Source organism: Oreochromis niloticus, linkage group LG22 (assembly GCF_001858045.2).
Source record: "Oreochromis niloticus isolate F11D_XX linkage group LG22, O_niloticus_UMD_NMBU, whole genome shotgun sequence".
Taxonomy (NCBI): domain Eukaryota; kingdom Metazoa; phylum Chordata; class Actinopteri; order Cichliformes; family Cichlidae; genus Oreochromis; species Oreochromis niloticus.
Genome location: NC_031985.2, coordinates 4807245 through 4822233, shown reverse-complemented (window position 1 = coordinate 4822233; position 14989 = coordinate 4807245). Strand labels below are relative to the sequence as shown.

Genomic DNA, 14989 nt, shown 5'->3' with positions numbered 1-14989 from the left:
AGATGACAGGACAACAGAAATGCATGTTCAAAATATTATCACAAAAATAGAATTTTCCCTCATACAGTAAATTACTTGTGCTGCATCAATCAGGCAGAAAGCATCTCCCAATTTACTATATTAACAACTAAATTTATTGTCTGATCACTGGTTGGTCAAACCAGAATCTTTTTTTTTTTCCCACAAGTTAAACTGTTGTCTTGCAACCTAGAGAGTTAACTGTCAGCATTGGATAAATTCAGCATTTGATAACAAGTGTCTGTTAAATTTACACTATTTTAACACTGATGAGAGATAACAAGCTGATTTTCATTGCATGTGTGTTTGTGTTATTAGGCAGGTTTAATCAATGTCTGTGGAGCTGCATCTCCAGCAGGGCATGTTCTTAAAGCTGGCTTTCCTACACACTTCTCTGCTATTATTTGATTATTTTGTAACCAATGTGCTATGAGTTCACTGATCTTTGCATCACTTCTCATCACACGAGGTGACTTGGACAAGATGATAAACAGACTCACATGCTCAAGATGCTGCCTACTCTTCATGGGCTCTCTTGTGTTTGTGTTAGTAGGGTTGTCTGTGAAGGTTCTCAGTCATCCAGGTCATCGTAGTCAAAGCAGTTTGCAAAGAAAAGCGTCTGGACTTCTTTAAGTTGCTTGAAGATGTTTCACCTCTCATCCGAGAAGCTTCTTCAGTTCTAAGGTCAAATGGCCGAGAGTCCCAGATTTAAACCCAGTGGGAGTATCCCCCCAAGGGGATATCCCCCCTCCTTTGTCACCTTCTCGGATGAGAGGTGAAACGTCTTCAAGCAACTTAAAGAAGTCCAGACACTTTTCTTTGCAAACTGCTTTGACTGTTAGTAGGGTTAATACATGTTCTGCCTGTGTGTGTGATTTTGTATATGTTTCTTTTTGCAGTGTTTCAGACTCCTTCACAATTTTCCAACTTAAGCAGTCAGTTTTCTGTTTCCCGGGTTTGCTAACCCAAATTTTGATTTCCCACATTAAACAACAGCATTCTCTGTGTTCTTACCTCCTCTCACTCTGTTGTCCTCTCCCACTTCAACAGTCCAACAGCCGGCAGTTCTCCTTCAGCTTTTGTCCTGTGTTCCACTGTCTCTTCTTGCCATTTTCTCCAAAGGTGGCAAATGTCTCCAACAGTCTCCTCAGTTCTCCTTAAACTTTCTTTTCACAAGCACAGTGAATTTGCAGCTCGTTGGAAACACAGTGTCATTCATCCAATCAGTCAGGATGTTGGGTTTGCTTTTCTTCTCCGATGCTGTTTGTCCACACTGCTGCTGCTTGCTGGGTCTCTTTGCTCAGGACTTTGCTGCTGTCTCTTTATCTGCCATGTTATTGCTCTTGGGGCTGTATTCCTTGTCTTCAGGGAGGAGTGAGAGCTCACTTGTGAGGATGAGGGACACATGGCGCTGTAAATAAGTCAGCCAGAAACTTGGCCTGAACGTTTCCAATGATGTTAAACTATAACTTTCTTCCGACTGCTGCATGTGGAAAATCGATCCAGGTCTGCTTTTCATCTGAAAGTGACAAACTAAGACATTTTCATTATTATCATCACTGCTTAACCAACACACACCAGTGTTCCCAGTTCCTAGCTTAAGTATTGTTTCACACTCCTGTTTTCAGTCTGCAGTTTCTAACACTGTCACGCTCCAGATTCATCCATAATGTCTTTGTATAGATGGCTACTTTAAGACTTTGAAATAATAAATATCTTTCATATGTGCAAAACATTTAACTTTATGTACAGTAGTAACAGTGGTTAAATTATTACTCCTAAAGGAAAAATTCAGTCATCACAGGTCATTTTTTATGTTTTAAGGACTGTTTACAAAGTTCTCACATCCACTTTTATTTTATTTTTATCCAGATTATTTCCTCACGTTTCTCTCTGAATATTTTAATTTAAAAAGTCAAAACAATCAAAATATTTTAGTCTTGGTATCAAAGAGCACGTATAAAGGGATTTAGAAAAAACAGCTGCTGTTAATATTTAATAAATCAACTGTGGTCGTGCATATTTCGTTTGAACTCATAACTTTTGTCATATGTTTTGTCACAAAAATGTAAACTAGAGATATTTAATCAAAGGCCAGTGATGATTCATTTATATCATTTAAAAATGCTTGATATTTGACTCTGTACTGAATTATTAAATGTCAAATAAATAGATGAAAACTTAAAAAACAAAAAATCTTTTTTTTGTCAAAACACAGAGCAGGTAAGAGTTGGAAAGTTTTAAAAAGTATTTATTAAAAACTTTTGACACATTGGTTTAATATAGCAAATGTAAAATATATGAAAAAAAAATGTTTAAAATTTGTGTTGTTTATGTTAACCCATCTGATCAGATTGTTATGTCGCTGTATTTAAAATTCTATATTTTATGGTATATTGTGTGACTACAGCTGTTGATCAGTTCCTCTTCAGCTGTTTGAGGTTTTTGTACGGCGTTGTATCACTGTGTGAACGGGAAGCTGTTGTGCTGCTGACAGTAATAAACTCCAGCATCTTCAGTTTGAACTCCACTGATGATCAGAGTGAAGTCAGTCTGAACTGCTGTTGCACGAAAACGATCTGGAACTCCAGACTGACGCTCTGTAGTATCATAGATCAGGAGTTTAGGAGTTTTTCCAGATTTCTGAAGGTACCAGTTAATGTCATCACCTATAGTTGTACTGGATTTACATCTGAAAGAGACAGTCTGTCCTGGAACAACAGACTGAGCTTTAGGAGTCTGAGTCAGGATGATTTCTGCTGATGAACCTGAAAACAGGAAAAGAAGAGAAGAGTTATTGAGACAAATCGAACTCAGAGAAAGATGATCAAACATTAGAGGATCATTTCTTTAACATGGAGAACAGATGGAATAAGGTCAGTGCTCCTTGTTTCAGAGTTTCTCCATCATAGCAGAACATCATTGTGGTGAACCTGGCTGCATGCTGAAGCAAAGTTTTCACAGAGAGTCTCACCCTGAACAAGGAGCCCCAGGGTGGCCAGCAGTAGAGTCAGTGACATCATCATTGTGCTGCTGGTGTGTGAGTGGCTCTGAAAGGCCTGGACAGCCACTGATCAACACTGGCCTCTTAACAGCTGTGAGCAGAGAGGCAGGACACATATGCAAACACACAGAGTCAGTCATCTTTCCTCTTCATGTCATCCTGAGTCATATGACATGTTCGTTCTTTAGTTAGTGCAGTGCTTTTTTGTTTTACTTCGTATTTTTATTTATTCAATTTGCATTTAGTAATTAAAAATATTTCAAAACAGGAACATGTATATTTACTGAAGTATCCAAATCTCCACAATGTTTTATCAATTTGCGTTTAAAAGGTTAAACTTGACCAATTATTCTTTTCCAATTTCTTCCATCATTTACTTTCAGAGAGTGTGTGATGACTCATGCTTTGGTAGTTATGAATATAAATAATTATTGAAACATATACATAAATGCATTAATTGTTACCTTTCTTGAAAATGTATCAGCCCTGATAATACAATCCCACACACCACTGTCAATCCATAACCTAGTAAAGACATAGTGTCAATCTGCAGGACCAGCACCTCAATACAGGAAGTCTTGATCAGCTCTCTGAGTAAAAGGTTCTCATCTCTGATCCTATCCTTAAGTTTAACAAAACTAAATAGAAAAAGGTTATTTGTCTGTTTTGCTCTTTTAAAGATGACTCTTTCTTTAGTTAATCGATTTTGTGAGCAAAGATTTTCCAGCTGTTGAATATTAAAAAGCTTTCTCATGCTGTCAGTGTCATATCAATAAATATAAAAAAGCCAAGATTTTACTGAAGAATGCAGAGGAAGATGTAGATCCTTTTCATAAATGAAGACTTAAACCAAATATTTGTTCTGAGTGATCACTACTGTCATTAAACATTTCAATCTTGAGTTGAGTGAGCTTTTCCAGCATGACAGGAGGAACTATGTGTCACGGCTGGAAAAACAAAACAAAAACAGGAATACAAAACAAGGCAAAGCATACAGGGGGAGTAAACTAAAACTACAAACTAAACTGGGAAAAGCTAAAGTTTGATAACTATGACAAAGTGATATGAATATTATTCTGAGTAGGAGCATGCAAGAAACTATGATGAGAAAACATGAACATGAACATGACCTGAACAGAATGATGAAATAAGTACTTTTAACCTGACGTGATGTGGGGGACGGAAAACAGACATAATACCCACAGGAGGTGATCAGGGAAAGTGGAAACAGTTGGGAAAACAAGTGACTGGAATACACATAATGATGCCACAGGGGAAGTAAAACAAAACACAATGAACATGGAAATACTAGACTCTTCAAAGAAAAACAGGAAACATGGAGAGACATAGACATGATAATATATGATAGACTAACACAGAAGACAGGAAAAGACTCAAAAACACGGAGACCTAGGTGGTAAACTTCAATTAAACCCTAACTAAGAATAACACCACAAGAACTTAACGTATTTTAATATAACCTAAGAAATCAAAAATACAAAATGAACTCAAAACACAGGGTCACAGACTCAGCCCCTGACACTGGGGATCAGTTAATGCTTTAATACGGGCGACCGTGGCTCAGGGGGTTGGGAAGCGTATCTGCAACCGGAAGGTCGCCGGTTCGATCCCCGGGCTCTCTGTCCTGGTCGTTGTGTCCTTGGGCAAGACACTTTACCCTACCGCCTACTGGTGTTGGCCAGAGGGGCCGATGGCGCGATATGGCAGCCACAGAGAGTGCAGTATTTATGGATGTATTGCAATTAACCTATACTGTATAACATGTGAAAAATGAAAAAAAAATATTTTTGAGAATCAAAAAGGTCTCAGTTTATACTGACACATGTTAAATCAAGTTGAAAATTCCATTTGAAGTTGATGATTTCATAATTGATTGATTTGATATCATCAGAGGAAGAAGTCCAAAAAAACTCCACTTCATCCATTTTCAAAACTCATATATTCAAAATAAAAATATATGTTGTTTAAATGTGTAACACTGCAATAATTTCATTTTTCAGATCAGTTGGTAAAACTGAAAAGGAAGGAGTGAATTAATTTGTTGAGTTTGTTTGTTTCAGAGTCAGAGAGCCGTGTCTCTCTACAGTCAGAGGTTTTTGTACGGCGGCTCAATGAGTTTGTATCACCGTGGTGCACGTTCGGTGGAGGAACCAGGCTGGAATTTGGAAGTAAGTCAAACTTAGAGCTTTTTTAAATATATATATATATATATTTCCTTTAATATTCAGCATACTAGGAAACATTTTATGTCAATGATTCATTACTTTATAAGTTCATAATATTTTTGGGGGTATGAAACAAAGTGAGCTTTTAAAATGTGTATTCAAAAACTCATTACATTTTGTAGTGAAAGCCTAGGATACTTCATAGTATTAATTATTATTTCTGGTTCTGATGATAAAGTTGTATTTTGAGGGCTTGTAGGTTTAGTTCAGTCTGACAGAGTCAGAGAGCCGTGTCTCTCTACAGTCAGAGGTTTTTGTACGGCGCCTCAATGAGTTTGTATCACTGTGGCGGACTTTTGGTGGAGGAACCAGACTGGATGTTGGAAGTAAGTTAAAAAATAAATTTCTGTCATTCAAGCATTCTGACAAGTAAAGAAAAAATCTAATATTTAATAATAAACACAGTTTAATTATTTTAAATAGATTCAGGGTAGATGTTTGCCCTCTTTGACAGGGCTAATTAAGTTTAGCTCTGCAACATTAATATTTTTTTTCTCTCTACTTCTGTCAAAGTGAAACAGAAATAACTTTTATTATAGACAAGAAACAAGTTCATCATCCTGTTATTAGTTTTAGAATTTCCACAACATCAACTGTGATTTGGAAAAATTTAAGTTTTCTTTGTTTACCAAAAAAAAAAATATATATCTATCTATCTATATAGATATAGATATGATTCTGAAAGAATCTTATTCTTATCTTATTACTGTGTCAAAGATTCTTTGAGTATTACTTTTCTATTCTGTGACTTTGTTAATAAAACCTTTAAGGATGAACATTTTATAGCAATGAGTAGCTGCTCTGTGCTTGTGTCCACTCATTTCTTCAGTCATCCATGATTCAGACTTTAATCATTTTAAAGCCAAACTTATGCTGTAAATGTTTCCACATCTGCTTCTTTTATTTCCAGTGTAGTTTGAACATATTTCAGGTCAAACTGTGTGATGATTCTCTCTGTGCTGATATGCATGAGAGGTTTCTTAAAGGGAAGTGAAACAATGTGTGAGTTAATGACTGAGAAAAAACACCTGACAGAAACTTCTTAACGGAGAAAATCAAATTGTGGTTCCTGTCCTCTAAGCTGATTGGTGTTTCCTAGGTGATACCCGCCCTGCCCTGGAGGTGTTGGGTCCTTCCAGTGAGGAGCTGCAGCAGGGAAAGGCCACGCTCATGTGTGTGGCCAACAAGGGCTTCCCCTCAGACTGGAGTCTGTCCTGGAAGACGAGCGACAGCAGTGGCAGCAGCAGCATCAGAGGGGAGGAGAGCAGGACTCCTGGAGTGCTGCAGAATGACGGCCTCTACAGCTGGAGCAGCACCCTGACGCTCACTGCAGACCAGTGGGGGAAGGTGGGCTCTGTGACCTGTGAGGCCACCCAGGGCTCCCAGACTCTGGTCTCAGAGATACTGAGGAGAGACCAGTGTTCCCAGTCCTGATGTCAATCACAGTCTTTGATGCCGTTTTTTTTTTCTGTCTCTGTTTCTTTGTGTTTGCAGATTTAAAAAATAAACACATTAAATTGTAATATTTTCTTACTGAGTCTTTGTTGCTGTTTTTCTTGTGGTACTGCTCTTTGCTTATGTGCTGTAATATCCTTTGTTTCCTTGTTACTTCTACTTCTCATATTTAAAAAAAAACAAAACAATAAAAATTGTTCCATTTCATAAATACAAAAATCATAACAAATGCCTCTACATTCATCCTTTTGTATGTATGATCTGTTCTAAAAAGAATAAAAATCTAATGAGTAAACATGGTCTTTGAGTACTCGAGTTTAACAAATACACCTTAAAATAGAAACATTTAATAAGTCCAACCAAAAAAAACCAAAAAAAACCCAAGTGTTATATAATTTGAAAAGATTGACTATATTGTTATTTCCAAATTTAATATACTTTTAAAGAAATAGGAGCCAGGTTGATGGTATATTAGCTATTTCCTCTTCATAATTTCTAGTCTTGATACAGTTATTTCACCTGTTTTTATTACACACACTCACACAGATGACATGACGTCTTATATGTCATCTCCACTTAAGTATGTCATGAGCTGTGTGCAGGCAGGATTGGTGGACCCAATGTGCAGACACACAGAGGAAAAAACATGAACTCAAAACAGCTTTAATGCTGAACTTGAATGTAGGCAGGCAGAGAGAACACACACATGAGAGAAAGATCACAACTCAGACCAGAGTAAACACAGGGCTTAAATACACAGAGGAGCAATCAGGAAATGGGAAACAGGAGGGAAACACAGCCGGGACAAATCAGGGCTAGTGAGACAGCAAAACCAGACACATTAACATTAGACACAGACTTTCAAAGTAAAACAGGAAACATAACACAGAGACACAGACTTGACAAAGGGATACAGCTGACAGATGAGGCACAGCAACTAGGGAACACAGAGACAGAAACCAGAAGACTAGAAATGATAAATAATGGCAAAATCAAAGTTCATTAATAATGTAAAACTAAAAACTCTCACAAAACAGTCTGGTCTCATTTTATCAAAAGCTTAATATTTGGGGTTATTTTCTATAAACCAGTGATATAGTAGTCATACATTTTTTTAATGGTTTATACCAAAATTCACTGTTTTTCGGGCAATTCACTGAACATTATTGTAGGGTCTTTACCTAAAATATAAAAATCTTAAAGTAACTGTTGTTCTGATTTGATGTGATAAAACTGAACATAAAAATATTTAAAATCAAATAACTGCAAATTGTTTAATTGAAGCTATTATTAAATGATGAAATAGTTTATGTCTCTGAGCAGCTGCTCATTCAGATTTTCTTCTTCTTAGTTCCTCTCCAGCTGAGGGAGGTTTTTGTACAGTGTTGTTTCACTGTGTGAGTGGGTAGTTGTGATGCTGCTGACAGTAATAAACTCCTACATCTTCAGCCTGAACTCCACTGATGGTCAGAGTGAAGTCAGCTCCAGACTGACAGGAGGTAGCATCATGAATCAGCAGTTTGGGAGCTTCCCCAGATTTCTGAAGATACCACGCAATGTCATCACTAACACCTGAACTGGCTTTACATCTGATAGAGACAGACTGTCCTGGAACAACAGACTGAACTATAGCAGTCTGAGTCAGGATGATTTCTGCTGATGAAACTGGAAATACGAAAAAGAACAATTAATGAGATAAATCCATCTTTAAAATGTACATTATTCGAATTTTATAGGTTTTGCGTGTTCATGTTGGTATAGTAGGGTTAGTTGGTCACTCATGTTTTGTATTGCTGTCTTTGGACTATCCATTAATCAGAATCAGAATCATCAGAATCAGAATACTTTATTGATCCCTAGGGGAAATTATTTTTCGTTACAGTGCTCCATTATGAACAAACATTAACAGAGACACTAACTAAGAATAGCACAATATATACAGGCATATATATACATAAAAGTCACTTATTAATAAATAGCTGAAAAAGAACATGTGCAAGAAGGGTGTAGCTGTTGCAGTAAACGGTGTGTTAAGTGGATGAGTTGTACAAACACTGTAGAAGATTGTAGAAAGACTGTCTTTAATTTTGTGGAGATTCATTCATTCATGGAAATTGTAACAGGATTTAAAATATTGAAATCATTTGATGATTGCTTTTAAGAACATGGAGAATATGGTAAAGTGTGTGTGTGTGTGTGTGTGTGTGTGTCCTCAGTGAACTGTATCAGTCTCTGCAGTATCTTCCAGCTGCAGCAGTCAGTTCAGTTTCTGTTCAGTCTGACTGAGGGAGGTTTTTGTACGACTGTTTTTCACTGTGTGAACACATACTGACTGTTGATAACATGAAAACTCTGACAGTAATAAACTGCTGCATCTTCAGCCTGGACTCCACTGATGGTCAGAGTGAAGTCAGAGTTTGATCCACTGCCTGTAAAACGAGCTGGAATCCCTGATACTCGAGTGCTAGCATAGTAAATGAGCAGTTTAGGAACTCCTCCATCTTTCTGTTGGTACCAGTGTAAATAGTTGTTGCCATGAACATTCTGACTGGTCCTACACTTGATGCTCACAGTTCCTCCCACAGCAGAGCTCACTGCTCCAGGCTGAGTCACTGTGATCTGTCCTCTGGACTCTGAGGATACAGAGACAAAAACATAAAGCAGCTTCATGGTTTTGTGGGCTTCATTTCAGAGGGACAGATGTTGATAGAGGAGAGGAGTTTGATTCTCTGGACTTTACCTGTGAAGCAGCAGCAGAGGAGAGTCCAGATGAGGACGCAGATCAAAGTCATGTTTTTGATGAGGAGGATTTCTGTGGCTTCTGTTGTGATGAAGGACAGCTGTCAGTCATCCAGTGTTCAACTCTCAGGACTATAAACTCTCCCAGAGCACTGGAGCATGGTGCTGCTGATGCAAAGTGGCTCTCTATGGAAATCATCTGACTGACTCTGGAATACTGTAATTTGTTATTATCAAGATATCCTAAAAACTGCCTGAAAAGTTGATTCAAAATTAAAGATGCGAATTGATAAGAATTTAGTGATTCAAATTCCATTATTGACAAATCACTGACTGATCATTATTCCTTAGATAATTCCTTCTATTGAGAAAAATATGTAAAAGCGAATTATTATTATTGTACAGGTCTTTAGATTGTCTTAACTGTGCGAGTCCAGACTGTGTTACACTCTTACATGTTTTATCTTATAGTGCATGTGTGTTTGTGTGTGTGTGTGTGTGTGTGTTTGTCCGTCCTCAGTGAACTGTATCGGTCTCTGCAGCTCAGACTCAAGGGCAGTGTAGACGTGTTCTCTAGAGTGATGAGTTTTCTGCTCTGGATAACTTTGTTTGTCATGTAATTGATTGCACTTTCAGTTTTCCCCCCTGAGGAAATGCCACTTTAACGTCATCAGGGGGTTTGCCTGCCTCAAAACAGAAAATGAAAACAACAAAAAGTAAAATAAAATGTTGCTCATCAGATTCTAACAACTAAAAACATGACATTTACCTGAGTTGGATGGCCTATTTTAAAAATATTCAAACCCAACAATAGCACTTCTCACTACTGCCAATATTAACAAAACTAAAAAGGGTAGGCCAAGTTATTAAAAAAAGCAATTCACCATGTCTTTTCCTACAATTCTCAAATTAATTTGTAGAACACAACAGCTTTTGTCTTGTTTTAAGCTTATTTGTTTTGTAAGGAACTCAACTCTGTTTGCAGCTGTACAGCTCAACTCTCCTTTCTCCTTAATTCACTCTACAACAACAGTCTCCTGTTTCCCTTTCCAAAAACTCTTACAGATTTATCCATATCCAAGTTATTTGTTATGGATTTTTCGTGGGCCAAGATTAGCAAATTCCTCTTTCTATTATGTAACAAAAGTAAATAATCTTTACTAAAATCGCTGTGATGACATCATTGTATGAAACGAGGAAACTGTTGGTTGCAGAGTTGAAAACTGGGCGGGGCTTTGTGTTGGGTCTTACTGACACAGATCCTCGAGTCGGCTTTGTGCAGCAGACAGGCTCACAGTGGTGCTTGTGAGATTGAGAAAGAAACACTCTACCAGACTGAAACTGTAAGAAGAACAATGGCCTAGTCCCTCACTGACTGTACAAATATAGATGTATTTTTCAGTTGTTAATAATCTCACGAGTCACTGTTACTCCATCAGCCACCACGTGGACAAGTTGTTTGTTCAGATGATTTATTCCAAGTTTCCCAACAGGATCGCTCAGCATCGTCCTCATGAGAGCTAATTTGAATAAAGGCAATTACATTTAGGAACATCACAGCAAAACCCGCGGTGCACCCGTGCTTTGCTTGCTTTGTGTCGCTAAAAATGAGTCTATTCTCAACATTACTTCTGCTCCACCAAGTTTCACAAAAAGTCCTTCAATTAAAGGAAAATTTAAAAATATATATTTCTAACAAATACAATGAAGAACATTAAAATAATTCACTATCAGTTACAGTCATTATAATTTTGACAACAGAAATTAGCTGGTTACATTTGCTCTGCCCTGCCTACTGAAAAACCTGACACGGGTTATTTACATACTAACAGTGATTAGATGTTTAGCTGGGGGGAGGGTGAGTGGCTGTTCTCTGCCGAGTGCTGTGTGAGCCTGCGCACAAACAGGACACGGAGTGAAAGAGCGAACAATACGTGAAACCTATCATCTCATTTGTGCCCTTTTCAGGGAAATTTACTGTAGTAAATCTTGTCGATATTCAATTTGTGGGCACCCAGATAGCAAGACGACATTGAATCTATGTTGATTTTTCATCCGAACCGTCGTATATGGTCGGGGTTGAAATGCCAATGTTGTAACAACATTGAAATACTGTGGTAAACCGACGGTCTTACTATAGAGACGTTGTAACGATGTTGATTCACCGTTGTTTTTTTGTCATTGATATTTGATCTATTTATAGTCGACCAGGTGACAACAACAACGTCGAGAAAACGTCTATTTATAGTTGACAATCATTCGGCTCCGGTCACCATCAAAAACCATCGATTTGTAGTTGAGCATTAAATTGCATTGCAACTGATCGGGTATAAAGTACCAGAGAAAGTAGATTTATTGTTCATTTGTTATCAATGACTTGGTCTAGTTCACCAGCTTTAAAAAATCGTGTCTACGTGCAATTTATGTATAGTTGACCGGGAAATTAAAGCAGCGATCACTTGGACTATTCCGCAGCACCCCTCTCACATTGGTACATCCCCCCAGGTATTCATTGTCTTCTACAGTAGAGCGGGACATTTGATTTACTCTCAGCGGAATTGACCGGAGAAGGCATCAGGGCATGCACTGCACTGGCCTGCACCACGATTAGTATAAGGTAAGAATGAATGATTTTTTTTTTCCTACTCGTTATTTCCATGTTTGCATTTGAATAACAGTAAAAAACTCGTTAATGTTGTACATTAACAAGTTTTTTACTGTTATTTACGTTGCTCCCACAAAATGTGGGAGCCCGAAATTGTGTCTACTTCTTACAATCCGGCAACAAATAAATTGCACTGCGAACAAAGTATATCAACAAAGAAAACATTTTTGTTTCATAATTTCTTCGTTATATTCCCTTACAAAGCTAGCTTTAACGCTTCGAGGTTTCCTTTGTTCTTGCCGTCGCCTCGGCGCTTGACCCAGACTTTCGCTCTGTAGTTGCTTAGTACTACAAAAAATTCTAAATCTGTGATATATGATTGATAAACGTAAAGTTAACTGTATAAACGTGTTCAATGACTTTGTTACTTTTGATGATTGGAGAGCACTCGCTTCAATTCGCACACGAAAACTTTAGACTCAGTTTGAATGCCCACGTGACTGTACGTTGCACGCTGACCTAACTTTACGTTGCACGCGTACATGACTTTCCGTTTGTGCCTTGAATAATGAATAAGGCTACGTCCACACGTACCAGCGTATTTTTGAAAACGCTGATTTTTCTATGCGTTTGCACCTTTTGTCCACACGTAATGTATGTCTGGCCGTACATTGTGTTTGTATTTCCAGGCACATTTCACTAAGCAGAACGCAGTCTTCAGAGATATCCACGTGAACGCTGTGATCTGACCTTCAGTCCGAAGAAGACCAGTCTTAAAAGAAAGCACAAGTAAAACCTTTTTATTCACAAACATATCTTTGATTGTTAAGAATTTATGATCTTGTCTTTTATACATATCTGTGGTGCTTGCATACTGCAATATCACCACATAATATAGTCCAAAAAGTGGAAGTTTGTAAACTTTTTAAAAATGCAAAGTCGTGTACACTTGTGCACTTCAAAAATTCATTGTATACTGTACCTTCTTGCACGTCTGTTTCCTGTGTGTGTTGTTAGAAATCAAACTAACTTTAGGAAACAATATGCCAAAAGCATATTTACAATTACTTAAGACCGTTTTTAATTTCTTTTCTTTAGACCAAATCCCCTGTACACATATACGGACTCAGAGGATGAGCAGCCTACAAAAAAACGGTTTCCCCAGGCCCCTCGAGTGAAAATACCAGGTAATATAATACTGTCTAGTGTCTGTGTACATATCTGTGTCTGACACGAGGAAACTTTTTTGACAAGTTGTCTGTATTCTTAAATACTTAAAAAATTATCTTTTTCTAAACAGCCCTCATCACTCCAGTCTGCCCCCCAGCCCACTGATAGCAACCATCATAATGCCACACCCAGCTTCCGGCACCTTTCGCCACTCCGGCACAAGCCGACACAGCTTTGCGATCTCGCCAGCATGCAGTCTGATGTCTTCCCTATAGATGGTATGCTTTTAAAAAAGCTTTAAAGCTGCATCACAATGTCATTGTACTCTTATCTAAACCCCCCCCCCAATTTATACTCCTGAATGTCATCTTGTTGTGATTTTTTTTTTTTTCCTGCAGATTCCAGAGACTCTGTGAGGCCACTATTACAAGGCAAGTTTGAAAATCTTGGAATTTCACAGTTTACATGGTATAACAAATATATGTGACAGGCAAAAACTAGTAAACTCTTTTAGCAGTTACAAGAACTAACAAATGAATATCCAACAAAAGGGAATAGAAATACATTGTACTGCCAGTACTTTGGTTTATTCTTTGTATGACTTGAAAATCAGGCTTTAGGGAAAACTAAATGACATGTTTCTATCATCAATTACATGAAGTAAACACACAAGCACTTGCATACACATTTAAGACATGAGACACTCTAATTCCATCTCATAAAATGTGTCTATAGGTGAGACGCTTTGCGTTGATTGGTGCTGCTGGACCACACTGGAGGTGCGAGTCCGCCGTATAATGGTTTATGCCATTACAAAGGAGCTGGCCTCTGTACTCAACTGGGCAGGGGAAAAAAACCAAGGACCAGACAAAGCAAAAAAGGGCATTTAAAGAGACAGCGCTGTGCAGATGCATATTTGGTAAGTTTTACCGTTTATTGTAGTTTTATGAGCCTAAAGTGAACAATAAAGGGATCAATTGATGTGCTGGGTGCGTTTCACATTTCCTATGTCTGTTTTTTGCTATATTACTTTGTCTTTCTTAATAACAAGACTTTCATGTCCGGTTAATCTGGAGATGGAGTCTTTGGTCTTCGGCTTGTTTTGTCCTCGGGTTGTACACTTTGTACAGCCCGAGGACCCCATGTTTTCTTTTTTCTTTTTTTTTTAAAAAGGATACACGGCACACCATGCTAAGACATATCACATTTTCAGCTTATAGCTCTTTGGGAATCAAATGCGGCAGTTTGCTGATTTCCGCCTGGTGACTTTCATGTTTATCAGCCTAGGAGTTTACATACTTTCTCCCTGCTGAAGACAATTAACAAGAGCTTATTCATGTGCTCTAATTCCCTTTTTTTGTCTTTGTTTTTTTTGTGTGTGTGTCTATTTTTGTCCTAGATGGCCTGGCACAGCAGGTAGGGGCGAACTCTATGTCTGAGTTGGTCTTTGCTTAAGCAGTCCAGAAATGGCTCAGATATGCTCCAGATCGTACGGGTGGCGCGCAGGACGCACGTCATCCATCCCCATCCCGGAGTAAATAATAAAAAGTGACGTGAAACATAGAAATGTAAATAGGAAACTTTGTCTTTTAATAAAGTAGTTTGCAAATGATACATGTCTATTGACCTTTTTTGTTTTTTTGTTTTTTTTCAATAAAAAGCAACTGTGCAAAAGAGGTGGAAAATCAATACCATAGCTCAACAGTGTTTCAATATCAGAATCTGACATTGTTTCAATGTCAACAGTATTCG

General features: G+C 37.9%; 5 gene segments (V, D, J or C); 3 read left to right on the top strand and 2 right to left on the bottom strand.

Moving 5' to 3' along the window:
• Positions 1 to 14989, top strand: part of LOC102076541 (Ig kappa chain V-V region MOPC 21-like) — an 811057-nt gene that overhangs the window by 357782 nt on the left and 438286 nt on the right.
• Positions 1 to 14989, top strand: part of LOC102076925 (Ig kappa-b4 chain C region-like) — a 489463-nt gene that overhangs the window by 121477 nt on the left and 352997 nt on the right.
• Positions 2253 to 3162, bottom strand: LOC106097047 (Ig kappa chain V region GOM-like). The segment is given in 2 exon segments: positions 2253 to 2786; positions 2993 to 3162. Coding segments are annotated over 2 exon segments (360 nt in total).
• Positions 5523 to 14989, top strand: part of LOC100693210 (Ig kappa-b4 chain C region-like) — a 33500-nt gene continuing 24033 nt past the window's right edge. Inside the window, 1 exon segment of the C gene segment in view lies at positions 5523 to 5594. Coding sequence covers positions 5538 to 5594 — 57 coding nt within the window.
• Positions 9017 to 9520, bottom strand: LOC109196600 (Ig kappa chain V region 3381-like). The segment is given in 2 exon segments: positions 9017 to 9356; positions 9464 to 9520. Coding segments are annotated over 2 exon segments (375 nt in total).